Source organism: Mauremys reevesii, linkage group 26 (assembly GCF_016161935.1).
Source record: "Mauremys reevesii isolate NIE-2019 linkage group 26, ASM1616193v1, whole genome shotgun sequence".
Taxonomy (NCBI): Eukaryota; Metazoa; Chordata; order Testudines; family Geoemydidae; genus Mauremys; species Mauremys reevesii.
Window position 1 is genome coordinate 12,765,158 of NC_052648.1, and position 14,803 is coordinate 12,779,960.

Consider the following 14,803-nt stretch of genomic DNA (forward strand, 5'->3'; position numbering starts at 1 on the left):
CTGGGGATGTAGGGTGTGTGTGGGGGTCACAGACTCTCTCTGGGGTGTGGGGGTACAGAACTTGCCTGGGGAGGCTGGGGATGTAGGATGGGGGTGTTACAGACTCTGGCTGGGGAGAGGGAGGGGGAGGGGAGTCGATTACATTTGGAAACTGTCCCTTTAAGACCCTCCCCTCTCTCTGAGGCTCCGGAAACCGATTTCTGATTGGTTAGGGCCCCTGTCGCGCGCAACCGAACTTGACGCAGCCAGGCACGCACTGCCGTAGCCCCTCCCTCTGTCTCTGACGGAGGCCGTCCTGCCCAATCACCGCCTGCCTTATCTACATATTGCCCCCAGGATGGCCAATCCAAGTCCTAGCTGTGGGTAGCTCATTAGCATAACGAGGGTGGGAGGGAGCAGGGAAGGGCGGTTGAGACTGAGACGGGGTTGCTGAGCCAGGGAAGTTTGGGGCGGTTGGTGGGGGCTGGGAGGTGGGGTGCGGGGGGATTAGAGGGGGGGAGAGGAGGTGGGGCTGGGCTGGGGAGGAGGTGGGGGTGCGGAGGGGGATTAGAGGGGCGGGAGAGGAGGTGGGGGCTGGGCTGGGGGAGGAGGTGGGGGTGCGGGGGGGGATTAGAGGGGGGCCGGGGGAGGAGGTGGGGGGGCTGGGCTGCGGGAGGAGGTGGGGGTGCGGGGGATTAGAGGGGGCTGGGGAGGAGGTGGGGTGCGGGGGATTAGAGGGAGGAGGTGGGGGCTGGGCTGGGGGAGGAGGTGGGGGTGCGGGGGGCTGAGGGATTGGGGGGGGTCCTGGGTTGGGGGCTATGAGGAAGCCCCGGGGAAGGAGCTGCTGCAGATGGTGCTGGGGGTGGGGGCAGGCATTGCTCACAGAATCAGAGAATCTCAGGGTTGGAAGGGACCTCAGGAGGTATCTAGTCCAACCCCCTGCTCAAAGCAGGACCAATCCCCAACTAAATCATCCCAGCCAGGGCTTTGTCAAGCCTGACCTTAAAAACCTCTAAGGAAGGAGATTCCACCACCTCCCTAGGGAACCCATCCCAGTGCTTCACCACCCTCCTAGTGAAATAGTGTTTCCAAATATCCAACCAAGACTGGGTGCTCTTCCCCTGGTCTGACCTTGTTAGTCAATAAAGGGCTATAATAAGGGGTGGGGGGGGGCAGAGCTCCCCATCCCGCCCCTCACTCCCCAGTCCCCTCTCCTGGTTGTCTCCGTGACCACTTGTGTCCCATGCTCAGTGCAGGGCCTGGGAGCCAGGAGGCCTGGATTCTGTTTCTGCCTTAGCCACTGACTCACTGGGTGACCTTGCACAAGTCATTCCCTGCCTCTGTGCCCCAGGTTGAAGAAGCCCATGAAGCACTCTGAGGGTGCAGATTGTAATTCACGTTATAGTGTTACGCTTGTGAACTTTAGTAGGGTTGTGGATCAGGGCACGTAGAGCTTCAAATGAGCATCTTTTCTTATATAAATTGAAATAACTCAGCTGGGAAATTCCCCAAGCAACATCCACTCTCCTGGCCTGCACAGAAAAGCAGCTGCTGATCAGACTGTTAAGTATGAAGTGCTGTGCCAATGTTGCTTTAAATAATTGTATCTCTTGAATATCTTTTCTTTTCAGTGCAGTGTTAAGGTTGCAATTTAAATAACCTTGTTTTGTTTTTCACATTTATCATTTTGCTTCTAGAGGTGATAAGGGAAGTTATTTGACCAGGGTCACACAATGAGCTAGTATGTGAGCTGTGAATAGAACCCAGGAGTCCTGAGCCATCAGAGCAGGAGACAATACTTCCTCCTGAGTGGGATGTGTCAGGTGGGCACTGGGGCCTTGTTTTGGCTGGATTGTAGCTTGCTCAGTTGCTGCTGGGTTTGAGGTTTGCTACCTCCAGTTTCCAATAACCTTTCTCCCTGCTGCCCAGTTGCTGAAATGTCCATAATGAAACTTGATTGCACGTTACAGGTGGCCTGGTCTGAGCTGCTTGAGCATTTCCTGGTGCTCTTAGCTGGTGTCTGCAGAACTTGGTCATGTCGCATGGTGCAAAACAGCTGGCCGCTGGGATCTTGTAAGTGTTGCAGGTTCTTTCCCCTTACGAGACTGCAACAGGCCGACTGTTGTGGTCATGGTGATGCTGACAGGCCCCGTAGTGCCTGACAGCAATCAAGTCTAGGTAATAGATTCATAGAGCTTAAGCCTGATAGGACCATTAGATCATCTAGTCTGACCTCCTGCATAGCAAGGGCCAGAGACCTTCACCCAGTTACCCTGGATTGAGCCCAATAGCTTGTTTGGCTAATGCATCTTCCAGAAAGGCAAGTGAAGGCTCCCTTGGTAGTTTGTTCCAATGGTTAATCAGCCTCACTGTTAAAATGTTGGGCCTAATTTCTAATTTGCCTGGCTTCACTTTCCAGCCATTGGTTCTTGGTCTGTCCCTCTCTGCCAGATTAAACGGCCCGTTAGTCCCTGGTATTTTCGCCCCAGGTACGTGTAGGCTGTTATCAAGTCAGCTCTTGATCGTGATGAACTAAACAGATTGAGCTCTTTAAGTCTCCCACTGCAAGGCATTTTTCCAGATAATTTTTTGTGGCTCTTTTCTGCACCTTCTCCAATTTTTCAAGAGCCTTTTTAAAATGTGGACCCCAGAACTAGATGCAGAGTTCCAGTGTTGGTCTCACCTGTGCCACATACAGAGGTAAAATCCACTGCCTGCTCCTGCTTGCTGCTCCCCGTTTGTACGTCCAAGGATCGGATCAAAGATCTTGTTGTCTTAGTATCGTACTGGGAGCTCATGTTGAGTTGCTTCTCCATTATGACCCCTAAACCCTTTTGGAAACCCTGCTTGCTTCCTTTCTAGATGAATAACTTTGCATTTGGTTGTATTAAAATGTGTTTTGTTTGAATGGGCCCTGCTTACCAGACACTCCAGATCACTCTGTATGGCTGCCCTGTCCTCAGCGTTAGTTACCACTCTGCCGGTCTTGGTGTCATGCGCAAACTTTATCGGCACTGGTTTTATATTTAATTCCAGATCATTGATGAACATGTTGAATAGCATCAAGCCTAGTACCAGTCCCTCTGAAACCCCACTAGAAACACCCCTATTTGATGGTGATTCCCCACTGGTAACTACCCTTTGAGATCTGTCACTTAGCCAGTTCTTAATCCATTTAGTGCTTTATAGATAGTGGAGCCTACTAGTTTCTCTATCAGAATGTCATGCAGTAGTAACTCAGATACCTTACCAAAGTCTGTTACATCTACACAGTTACTTTTGTCGGCCAAGCTTGTAATCTCAAAGAATGAAATCAGGCTTGCTGACCGGACCTGTTTTCCATAAACCCAGGCTGACTGGCCTTAATCATTTTGTATTTTCTGTTATTTTGCACAGGACTGATGTCAGGTTAACAGGCCTATAATTATCTGAGTCATCCCACTTGCACATTTGGAATATTGGTACAACATTAGCTCTTTTCCAGTCTTCTGGAATTTCCCTGGTATTCCAAGACGTACTAAAAATTAACATCTCCTCCGAGATCTCCTCAGCCAGCTCTTTTAAGATTCTTAGGTGCAAGTTCGCCAGGCCTGCTTATTTAAAAATACTTATCCCTAGCAGATGATGTTTAACATCCTCCTTAGTTACTAATGAACTCAAAAGTACTTCATCATGCTCCTATGATACTCGATATCATACTACCTCTTTCCAACTGCAGAGCAGAAATACAGAACCTTTTTCTGCATCATCATTAACAGGTTTATTTTCTCCATCTAGTAATGGGTCTGTACCTTTGCTAGGATTTCTTTTGTCCCTATATACTTAAAAAAATTCCTTCTGATTGTCTTTAGCTTTGCCAGCCATGGATTTTTCCCTGATGTCTTTAGCTTCCCTTATTAATTTTCTGTACTTCATAACTGCTAAGTTATATCTGCTGCTATTTACTTCCCTGGTTTTACATTTCTTATGGATTGCTTTTTGATTTCTAATTCCTGCCTTCACTCATCCTGATCCTGTAACTGGACTTGTTCAGGGGGAGCACCACTGGGGTTCCCTGGGGGCATATCTGATTGCGGGAGCTGGGCCCTAGTTTGCAGTTCTGCCTTGGACTGTGGCTTGTGTAAGATGCTCCAGATGAAGGCACAGCTCTGCTGTATGATGCACCAGCACCAGCCCTTTCCTCCTCTCCATACTGTGCCGGGGGGTGTGTGGAATGTTGTCTCCAGCCATAGATCAGTGGATGCGCTGGGTACAAGGACTGACGGATGGCCCTTGGAACTGGCACCCAGAGGAGTATAACTTTAGATCCAGTTCTCAGTCATGTGAGAACCCTTCTCGTTCTGACTCTTCTCTGCAGCTGCTTGACCTACCAGCAGAGGGTGTGACTTGGGCTCTAGCGTGTGCAGGAGTGCGCCAGATTACCCTGGGCCATGCTGGTCTTGGTGGGGTTTAGTTACTACAGTGCTAACTGGTCCCAGCAAGGGCTGCTGTGGGGAAGGGTGTGGGAGCTCTGGCATTGGGAGGAAGTCGCCATCAGCTACCTCCACCCAGCTTCTCCCAGTAGGAGTCACTCTTGTGAAGGGCTGTGGAGAGTGCTGGCTGCGTGGGAAGCTCAGTGCTCCCAGCAGGAGGCGCTGAAGAGCGTAGCAGTGTGCACCAGCAATGCCATCCCAGTAGTGTGACACAAGCTCTCTGGTTGCAGACATGCCACCGGCAAAGGCCAGCATGGAAACTTCCTGGTGGCCATCAAACAGGAGAAGGGGGAAGTTGCCCGGACCAGCAGCGAGAAGCCCCACGGCGAGGAGGAGGTGAGCCCCTCTGTGACGTAATCTGGCTCTTCTGCTTTCCTGGCCCGCCATGGGCACAGGATCCCTGTTGTGGCTTGTCCAGGCTCCTGCTGGCTCGAATGCAGCCGCACGGTGCTGGGACAGCTGGGTTTACAGCGCTGCAGGGAGCTGCTTTGCAGGGGGTTTGTGCCACAGAAATGCATTTGCTTACCCTGCAGTAGTCCTAGCGTAGCCGTGCAGCGTGCCAGGCTGCCGCAGATGGTATGGGGGCCTTGCGGCTGCAGCCCGGGGCTGGGAAGAGAGGCCAGGAGTCCTGGGCTCGGGAGGGCTCACCGCAGGGGGCTGCATGGTGCTCTGTCCTCGCTTCCCCCTGTGGACACATCCAGTCCAGCAGGGCGCTTGGTTTCTTTCCCTCCCCTGCTGTGGGGCGACAGCCAGTGAAGAAGAGGGGCTGGCCCAAAGGGAAGAAGAGGAAGAAGATCCTGCCCAATGGCCCCAAGGCCCCAGTGACCGGCTACGTCCGCTTCCTGAACGAACGCCGCGAGCAGATCCGCATGCAGCATCCCGACCTGCCCTTCCCAGAGATCACCAAGATGCTGGGAGCCGAATGGAGCAAACTGCAGCCCACGGACAAGCAGGTACTGCGGGGGGGGGAGCGTCCGAGGAGACCCCTCGCGTTAGCCCAGCCACATCCAGCTGGGACCTGGCTCACAGCCGCGCTCAGGCTGAGGATTGCACCTTGAGTTGGAGGCTGCATCTGGGCCGGGGTCTGCGGGACGTACCCTAATTGGCTGCTGTGCTGTGGGTCTGGGGTCCGTTCCCTTCCATAACTGTAGGGCATACACGGAGCCCCCTGACTGGCCGCTCAGTGAGGCCAGAGTGCCAGCCAGCAGTGAACTCCTTGTGGCTGCCTGATTCGGCTGCCATTGATCCAGGGGAGCGGGCCCTGACTCGTGGAGTCACGCCCTGGAATACTTGCTGGGCCCCTCGCTGGGATCCAGGCTCTGGGCTGCTCCTCGCCCCCGTTCCCTGCGCTGTGGGGCGTGCCCGCCTGACCCCGGCTGATTTCAGCGGTACCTGGACGAGGCGGAGCGCGAGAAGCAGCAGTACATGAAGGAGCTGCGGGAGTACCAGCAGTCAGAGGCCTACAAGATGTGCACAGAGAAGATCCAGGAGAAGAAGATCAAGAAAGGTTGGTGCTGGGGGCGTGTGGGGCTGGGTTTTGGCACGGCCCCTAAGCCCAGCGTGGTGCGCTCTGCCCTGCCCCCCACTGACACTGGGGTGCGAAGGGGCTGGCAGGGTGGGCCTGGCACAGCAGGGTGAGGTGAGTAAGCTCTGACCCCTTTGTGCCCCCAGAGGATGCTGGTTCTGTGTCTGTGAACACTCTGCTGAACGGGCACCCGCACAAGGTAAGGACCCTGGCGGCTCTCTGGGAGGGTGGCAGTGCCCACGGGAGGGGCCGGGGTGCCAGGTGCCAGCTGGGGGAAGTGAAGCAGAGGAGCACGGAGCCCCTCGTAGAGCATGAGGTGGTAAATCCTGTCCAGCTGCCTGGGCCCTGCCAGGGCTGCCACGGGCTGGTGGGTGGCAGTGGTGAAGTGGGGCCTGACTCCATGCCCAGGCTAGCTGGTGTGAGGCGTGTCCGGCTCGTGCTGTATGGCCCTTAGCTCAGTGCATGTGTCATGCCCCCTCCTCTCCCCGGCGATGCTGCTTACCCAGTCCATGTCTGTCCCCCCCTGTGCCCACACATCCACTGACCGTGCCAGGGGCTGCCTGTCTGTCCCCTGCCACCTCCCTAATGTCCTTCAGGCCATTGGCAGACTTGCTGCATGTGACCCTGGCCTGGCAGTGGGGCATGAGGGGATCTTGGCTGCAGACTGGGATTAGACAGAGCTGCTCAGCTGTGCCATGTGGAGCTGCCACGGCTGGGGACTATGGCTTGGCCTGGCCTGTTGGGGTGAGCCCGGGACTATCGCCCGGCCTGTGCGGGACCCACCAGCTCCCCTGGGGCCATGTGTTGGGACTGGAAGGAGCCCTTACGCCCCACTGCCTTCCCCCATCCTTGAGCTGAAGCAGAGCAGGGGCCGTGTGTGTACCCCAGGGGAGGCAGGAACCCGCCCAGGCAAAGGGAAGTTCATCCCTCGGGCTAGAGTCACCCTGTTAACCTGCATCTGCTCCCGCCCAGGGCGGGGACTGCGGTGGGGACGGCTTCTCCACCTTTGACGTGCCCATCTTCACCGAGGAGTTCTTGGACCAGAACAAAGGTACCGAGCCTGCGGGAGGGGGAGTGTTTAACTTGGTGGGGCAGTGACCGTCCTGCATTGTGTTTGCACAGCTCCTAGCGCAGTGGGGCTCCCTAGAATACTATCAGCGACTCAGCCCAGGCCAGGCTAGAGACCGTGGTGCCCAGTGCTCTCACCTCCCAGCGGGGGCGGGCCCAGGATCCCTGGTGGAAATAGACCCCTGGCGCTTGCCGTAGCTGCTCCCAACCTGGCCCATGTGGCTGGGCAGTGCCTGATCCGTCCCAGCAAGCCGCGCGCAACCCCTAATGCCCCAAGGGGGGTCGCAGCCTGTGGACTTGGCCTGCACCTGCTGGTCCCATCAGCGTCACGGCAGGGTGCCAGGCAGCCCTTGGAACAGAGCTGCTGATCCCAGCATCCTGCCCGGAGTCGACTTCCACCTCAGTTGGCCCAGCAGGGGCCAGGTGCGGGGGTTGATGGGCTGAGAACACGGGCAGCACCTAGCGCCGTGGGGCCCTGATCCTATGGGCTCTGCCATAACCGAAGTCGCTGACGGCACTGCTGTGTGAGCCCGGCATTGGCCCCAGGCCTGGCTCAAGCTGGGGGGAGCTGGCCTCTCCCCCTTCCTCTGCACTGACCCTCCCTCCCTCCTGTCTGCGGTGGGGCAGCGCGGGAGGCCGAGCTGCGGCGCCTGCGGAAGATGAACACGGAGTTCGAGGAGCAGAACGCCATCCTGCAGAAGCACACGGAGAGCATGAGCTGCGCCAAGGAGAAGCTGGAGCAGGAGCTGGCACTGGAGGAGAGGCAGACGCTGGCCTTGCAGCAGCAGCTCCAGTCCGTCCGTCAGGCCCTGACCACCAGCTTCGCTTCCCTGCCCATCCCAGGTGAGCCCAGGCGGCAGAGAGAGGAGGATCATGGGAACACGGCCTACAGAGAGCCCCTCCCTGAGCAGTCCTCTGGCCGTCGGCTGGGCTGTCACTGGAAGGGGGAGCCCGGGGGTCTGATACTCTGCACATGAGGGGTGGCTGGAGATGGGGCGTGGGGCCTCAGAAATCTCCCTCCTTTTCCCTCTCATCTCCAAGGATCCCAAAGCACCCCATGGTGGCACTGAAGAAAGGCGTCTCTTTGGCCCCCTGGCAGTGTAGCCCCGCCTAGGCTGGAGTGTGGCTGGCTCAGCATGCAGCCAGCAGGTGTGGGCAGAGGGCGGAGAAAGTGTCCGTGGCAGAGCAGCCGTGGCTGTGGCGTGGGGGTCTCCCCAGCACGCCCACGTGTGGTAAACTCACTCCGGGGGTGAAGAGCCAGCTGGGGTTTGACCCAGAGGTTGCAGGGGACGAAGGGGTGAAGGGCTCAGTTCTGAGGGCGAGGCATCCTGCTGCCCTCCATAGAGTGCCAGTCCTGACCCCTCCAGGGCTGCCCGTGCATCGCTGCCGCTGGCCTCAGGGGGCATTGGGCTCGGGATTCCGGCCGGGCTCCTGCGCTTTGCTAACCAGGCCCCTGTCCCAGGCACTGGAGAGACCCCCACGCTGGGCACCCTGGATTTCTACATGGCCAAACTGCACAGCGCCATCGAGAGCAACCCGCTCCAGCATGAGAAGCTGGTCGTGCGCATCAAGGAGATCCTCTCCCGGATAGCCAGGTGAGGGGGGGCTCTTCCCTGCCAGGCCTGAGGGCGGGGGCCTGCAGGGTTTGGTGACTGGTGGGGCTGGGACCCGCCTGGCCTGGGCATAGGCCATGGTAGCTGTGGGCTGATCCTGGCAGGTGCTCAGTACCCAGAACTCTGGGAGTGAGGCCAGGATTGGTGCGGGGAGGGGGGTGAGTCAGCTCTCGGCAGGCGAGAGGAGGATGTGGTGGGATCGACCCAGGCTGCCCTGGTGCTTGGCTTCCCCCTGGACCATTCTGGGGGGATGAGGGAGGCATGTGGGGCCCTTGCAGCATGTCACACTGGTGGTGCCAGGGGCTGTGGGGGGATCTTCGCTGCCTGGCTGTGCTCTCCCTAGGCCCCAAGCCTGTTCTGACAGCCCCTCACAGCCAGCCACCCCTTCCTGGGACGCAGGTAGAACAGCCCAAAGGCCCCCAGGGCACCCACAGGCCAGCTCAGGGCTGAGCAGACCTGTGACTGGCAGCGTCCTTGCGTGGTGCTTGCAACTCCACATTTTGGGGGCCACGTGGCCAGGGGATGCCCCCATTTTAAGTGGCCACTGTGGGGCGGGGGTATGTCCTGGGGTCCCTCTCCCTGCTGAGATTTCCTCCCCGTCTCACTGCCCTGGGGCACAGGGAATTGGCATGCTGACCGCTAGAGCTGTCCTGAGCTCCTGCTTGCTGGCTGGAGCCGGCCCTGCCTGGCAGGGACTGGACGTGGCCGCTGCCCCACAGGTGAAGTGAGCTGCTGGCTCTGGCTCGGTTTCCTGGGGGCAGGTGTCTGCGTTGCAGCAGCTGCCCCTGGGGTGAACTGTTGCCCGTGTGGGCAGTCCCATGGAGACCGAAATCCCCCTGTCTCCAGGGTGGGCTGGAGGCAGGCTCCTGGGGCACTGCCTGTTCTGGGGAGGAAGAGCCCCTCCGGCCCCACACCGCTGCTCCCCCACCCCCGAGCTGCCGAATGAGCCGAGAGCCGAAGCAAGCCGTGTTTTTCCTTCCTGTTTTAGTGAACACTTATGAAAGGCCTGGTGTGTCCTGTGGCCCAGCGCTGACTTGGACTGGGACCCTCAGCCACCTCCTCCCACCCTCCCTGACACCTGGAATCCGCTGGAGCCTTGCGGCTCAGCACCTCCGCCTTGCACAGATCTTTGCTGGAGAAGGGCTTTGAGCGGGTTGAGTAACTCTTGGTCCTTCCGTGCAGCTGAGAACTGTGGGCCAGGCCCCCGTGGGGCCTTGAGGGGCAGGCCGCCAAGCAGGGACAGCAGGGCAGCTTGTGGGGTCACTTCTCGGCTCCTCCTGCGCCCCGGCTCGCTGAGTGCCAGGGCTGGGGCTCAGTGCAGTGCCCCGGCAGCATGGCTGGATGTGCTGCAGGCCCCATTGCAAGCAGGTCCTCGATTCTCCAGCGAGGCCCCAGGATTGTGCAGCGATGCTGGAAATCCTCCAGCAGTTGCGTTAAATTAAACCACAGCCTTAAAGCTGCCCCTGGCAGCTCACTGTGACAGTAAATCAGGGTGTCTCGGGCTGGCCCCACCCCCCAGCTGTCAAGGTGACGGAGAAGTCTGTCTTGCCAAGGCAGGGCAGAAGCGCTTGTCGCTGGGAGGGTGCTGGTGTAGACCAGGCACTGCTGTCCTTACCCTAGTGTCACCTAGACCTGCACTGAGCAGAAGAGGACACAGCAATGATAAGGCCATGTCCTGCCCATGTTAGCGCAACCTCTCCTAGAGCTGCATCAGTGGTCAGGCAAAAATAGATGGGTTCCCTCTTCCCCCCACACAAAAAATGTCTGTAAACCCAGCCCGAGCTCTCAGCAGTGAAATGGTTCAGTGTTGGCATTTAAACTACCATCATTAGGTTTCAGAGTTAACCAACTGCCGTGAAGGGGGCTGTTCACCCCTCTTGGAGCAATTGTTTCAGGCTGTCTGCAGACTCAGGTGTTCACGCTTGAGTCACATGAGGGCTGTCGCTCTGATGAGCGCTGCAATCCTGGCACTCTGTGGTGGGACGGGAGCTCTGCTCCCCATCCCTAAAATAGCATGACTGAGTATTATGGGGCTGGCCCTTCCAGTCCCTGCTGAGCCCTGCCTGAGGGGGCCCGGGGAAGCCATGTCTGCAGGCCGGGGTCAGGCCAGCTCTCTTGTTCTCAGCATGGTGTCCTCTGCCTTAGTTAGCTAAGGGGCGTGGATGGGACCAACTGGGTCAGTTTGGTTACAGTCCTGCTGCCTGGAACAGGTCCCTGCCTGCATTTGGGTCTGTGGTGTAGATGGGCCCTTGTCTGCTCACTGCTGAGTTAACCCAGGCTCTTACCCCAGTGGAACCTCAACCCCCTCCTGGCCCCACACAACCCTGTCCCCTGAGTTTGGTGGTGCTCTCAACCCCGGCTAGCTGGCCCGAGTGCCGCTTTCACTCGGCGGGCAACCTGCCCACTTTGCAGTGCGGGTGCAGGCTAAATCACTCAGTGCTGATAGTCCTCCAGTGCCTTCCCACAGGTCCCCCGCGTGCCCAGGACAGATGAGTTCTCCCACAATTCACTGGGAAAGCCTCCTAGAGCAGCTCAGCTCACTGCAGCACAAAGCACCTGGGAAGAGCCCCTGAAGTCCTAGTGACACCCGGGCGAGTGCCGGGCCGGCACAGGCATAGTAACAGGTCGGACGCTGCTCGCCCTGGCTGGGCTGGCCTGGCCTGGGCTCAGACCACCTGCGTTACTCTGCAGTGTAGTCATATCCCACCAAGTCCCCAGGGTTACGTTCAATTCCCTGCCATCCTGCCCTGAGCCCACAGGAGTCGTGAGGGGCAGAGGGTGGGGAGACAGCACCCATTTCAGTGCCCAGTAGGTGCCCGGAGCTCTGGGAAGGGAGGCAGTGCAGTGGAGAGCTGTGCCCTGACAGGAGGGCGCCGTTCTCTGTGCGTGGGCAGGGGTGGGAGCCCCACTCCATCCTGGCCAATCCTGTAGACACCACGCCAGGGATGGCCACCGAGGGCACGTCTACACTGCGGTTCAAACCCGCGGCTGGACCATGCCAGCTGATTCGGGCTCACGGGGCCTGCGCTACAGGCCTGTGTAGTTGTGGTGCAGGCATTTGAGGTGGAAGGTCCCAGAGCACTGAGCCCGAAAGCCCCTTAGCCCGAGCCCTGCAAGCACAAGTGAGCCGGCCCGGGCCAGCCACGGGTTGTTAATTGCAGTGCAGACGTGGGCTCACCTCTTAACACTTGCCAGTCCGCCGTAAAGGCCAGAGATGTGGTCTGGCTCCAAACGTCCTCGCAGCTGGGGCAGGAGGCCTGGCCCGGCTGGGACAATTCATTCGTTTTTACAAAGTTATTTAATCCAGGCGGAAGTTGACTGTGACCAAACCTCTGGGTGAGCAGCGAAGAGTCGCTCAGTTCCCTCCCGGAGCCTCCTGTTGGGCTGGCCTGTGAGAGATGGCGCTGGAGCGTGACGCTCTGGGCTGAGGGGTTTAGATCCGATCACAGCACCTCTCCAGGCATTTTGGTGGGCAGAGTAGGGACCAAACTGCTGGGCCAAGGGCAGTGCTGGCAACTTGCCTGCAGCTCCTAGCACCAGGCACTGCCAACACCGGGCACAGGGAGCAGGTTTCCTCTGCAAGGAGGGCTAGGTGTCTGGGGGAGGAGTACGGTGCGCGCTCTGCACTGCGGGTACCTGTGGCAGGATCCGTCCTTCCCTGGGGATGGACCATCTGTGTGTGCTGCCACTTGGAAATGCCTGTCCGCAAGCATGGCACCTGGCAGCAGCCCAGCCCAGCCCTGCTCAGCCAGCAGCACGGTGCTTTTCAGCCTGTGCTCCGCAGAGCCCTGGGGAGCCGCTGCCTGTCTAAGGGGTCCACGAAAGGGTGCCGTTACCACAGCCCAGTGCTTTTCAGCCAGTGGCCCGCAAATCCTTGGGGGCCCCCAGACTGTAAGATTTCCCAAGGAGTCTGCACCTCCATTCGAAATTCTGTAGGGGTCTGTAAATGAGAAGAGGTTGCAAGGCCCTGGAATAGCAGGTCTGTCTTGGCTGAGAACAGCTGCTGAGTTACAAGGGGCCGTGCCCTTGTGGTGGCGGGGCTGGGCCTTGGCTTGGGAGCTCTGGGTAAACTCCCAGCGCTGGGCACATCATACGGCTCTCTGCCCCTTGCCGTCCTCCAGCGGTGCAGGGGAGAGCGGCTCCCTTTCCTACCTCCCGAGGAGGCGTGAGGCCAGATTCCCCAGTCTCAGCAGGGGGCTGAGATATTCCAGTGATGGGGCTGTGGGAGCACCTAGCTACCCCCTCCCTGTGCTCAGCGCGCTCCAGGAGCTGCACCCACTGGGGCCCGCTGAGCAGCATTTTCAGTGCCTCTCCTTCTCCGTCACCTGAGTAAGGTCAAAAAGAACAGGAGTACTTGTGGCACCGTAGCGACTAACACATCTATTTCAGCGTAATATAGTTGTTAGTCGCTACGGTGCCACAAGTGCTCCTGTTCTTTTTGCGGATACAGACTAACACGGCTGCTACTCTGAAACCTGAGTAATGTCAGTGGCTTAAAAGTTCCCCTTGTGCAGGAGCTGCCCTCGTACCTGCAGCGCCCATCCCTGTTCTGCAGAGCTCGGGGGTCTCTGTCTTAACTCAGTGTCCCCCTGAAGTGGGGTTAGTCACTGATCTCAATCATGTAATTAGAGAGACTTATTTTCTTACTAGCACTACGTAACACAGCACGATTTCCAGTTAGCAGTCGCCTCTCCCTTGGGGCTAATGCTCTGTCCGCTACGGAGCGACAGCGAGAACTGCACTGGTTTATGTAAGCGTCTCCATGTCGCGGCACTTCGGCCGCAGCCTGCAGTGCCTGGGAACGGCCAGGGAGACGTTTTATACAAATAAAAATGGGGCAGAGACTCAGTGTGTTCCCTGAGTGAAAGTGGTCAGGGGTAGGGGTGGGATCGTGGGCAGAGTGTGTGGGGGGGTGTAGGGTGACCAGACAGCAAGTGTGAAAAATCGGGACAGCGTGGATTTTTAGGAGCCTAGATAAGAAAAAGACCCAATAAGTGGGACATCTGGTCACCCTAGCAGCACTGCCGTGGTCCCCCCGTTGTCACTGAGTGACACCTGGCTGCTGGAACAGCCGAAACCCTCGCTGTCTCGCGCTTCAGCAGGCACACCACGAAGCAGCCCAGCCCCTGGCTATCTCCTCCTTTGGCGCGGGGTGAATCTGGGATGCGGGGGCCTGCTCTACATTACAAACAGAACCATCTTGCTCTGGTCCCACTACACCCCCTGTTCCTGAGCTGCTCCTCTGGCTCCGAGCCGGGCACCGAGGGTGTCTGGGAGGGCTGGTGCACACCCAGAAATAAGCCAGTCGTTCTTAGCAGTGCTTGCTCTGAGCTCGCTTTCAGCAGCCCTCGCAATGAGGCTTCTCGCTTGACTAACCCTCTTTCAGAGGTGAAGGGCTTTGAAGAGGAGCATCCCCGAGGCTGGAGGGTTTTGTGGCTAAAGCCCAGGGCCTGGGAATTGGCAGATCTGGGCCCCTCCTTGGCTGTGCCACAGACGTCTGTGTGACCTTGGGCAAGACACATGACTTGAGATTAGAGACCTGGCTGCTGCACGAGCGCAGGGTGAGGGAAGTGGAGTGTTTGTGAGCAGCATGTGATTCTAGAGCAGATACTGCGGGGACAAGTGCCCCTTAGGACACAGATCCATAGAGCTTCTGAGTGTCTCAGAACCAGTGACCAGCGCCCAGTTCTGCCGCCGCTGTTCACAGCGTTCGCTCCTGCAGTCGTTCCGTGCTCCCCGGGTGGCTTAGGCCTCGCACTGCCCACTTTGCGTGTGGGGAGCCTGGAGAACCTTCCCTGGCAGGCAGGGACCCCGTCTAAGTGGCTGTCCTGGTGATGCAACACAAATGTCCCCTTGGGACAATGGATGGGAGTCTCCATGATTCCAAATCAATGTGACTCAACTCACATGGCAGAAGAGCCTTTTTATTTTCTCCCAAACTCCCCTAGGATCTGAAAGTCAAGCTGGGTTCCCCTGCCTCCCTCAGCAGCCGCAGCAATGCTGGTTCTGCAGTAGGACCCTGGCTGTCCCTTTTGCTGGTGCACGAGATGGAACAGAATCCTCCTAGCAGCCAGGCAGTTCCTGCAGGGCTAAGGACTTGGTGGTGTCAGCCAAGGCAGCAGCTGTGGCATGAAGACAGAGCGCAG

At 58.2% G+C, this 14,803-nt stretch overlaps 1 protein-coding gene across 3 annotated transcripts; it reads left to right on the forward strand.

Moving 5' to 3' along the window:
* Nucleotides 1-383: 383 nt before the first annotated feature.
* HMG20B (high mobility group 20B) lies at nucleotides 384-13,501 on the forward strand. Of its 3 annotated transcripts, XM_039515692.1 has the most exons (11): nucleotides 986-1,541; nucleotides 1,677-1,802; nucleotides 1,950-2,052; nucleotides 4,682-4,787; nucleotides 5,201-5,404; nucleotides 5,838-5,958; nucleotides 6,123-6,175; nucleotides 6,949-7,027; nucleotides 7,672-7,887; nucleotides 8,507-8,639; nucleotides 9,646-13,501. In XM_039515692.1, the coding sequence occupies exons 3-11, from the start codon at nucleotides 2,015-2,017 to the stop codon at nucleotides 9,656-9,658; spliced, it is 963 nt and encodes a 320-aa protein (XP_039371626.1). In that variant the 5' UTR covers nucleotides 986-1,541; nucleotides 1,677-1,802; nucleotides 1,950-2,014; the 3' UTR covers nucleotides 9,659-13,501. The 3 variants fall into 3 exon arrangements, with proteins under 3 accessions (XP_039371624.1, XP_039371626.1, XP_039371625.1); XM_039515690.1 differs by lacking the exons at nucleotides 986-1,541; nucleotides 1,677-1,802 and adding an exon at nucleotides 384-438; XM_039515691.1 differs by having other exon boundaries at nucleotides 986-1,802.
* Nucleotides 13,502-14,803: the final 1,302 nt, after the last annotated feature.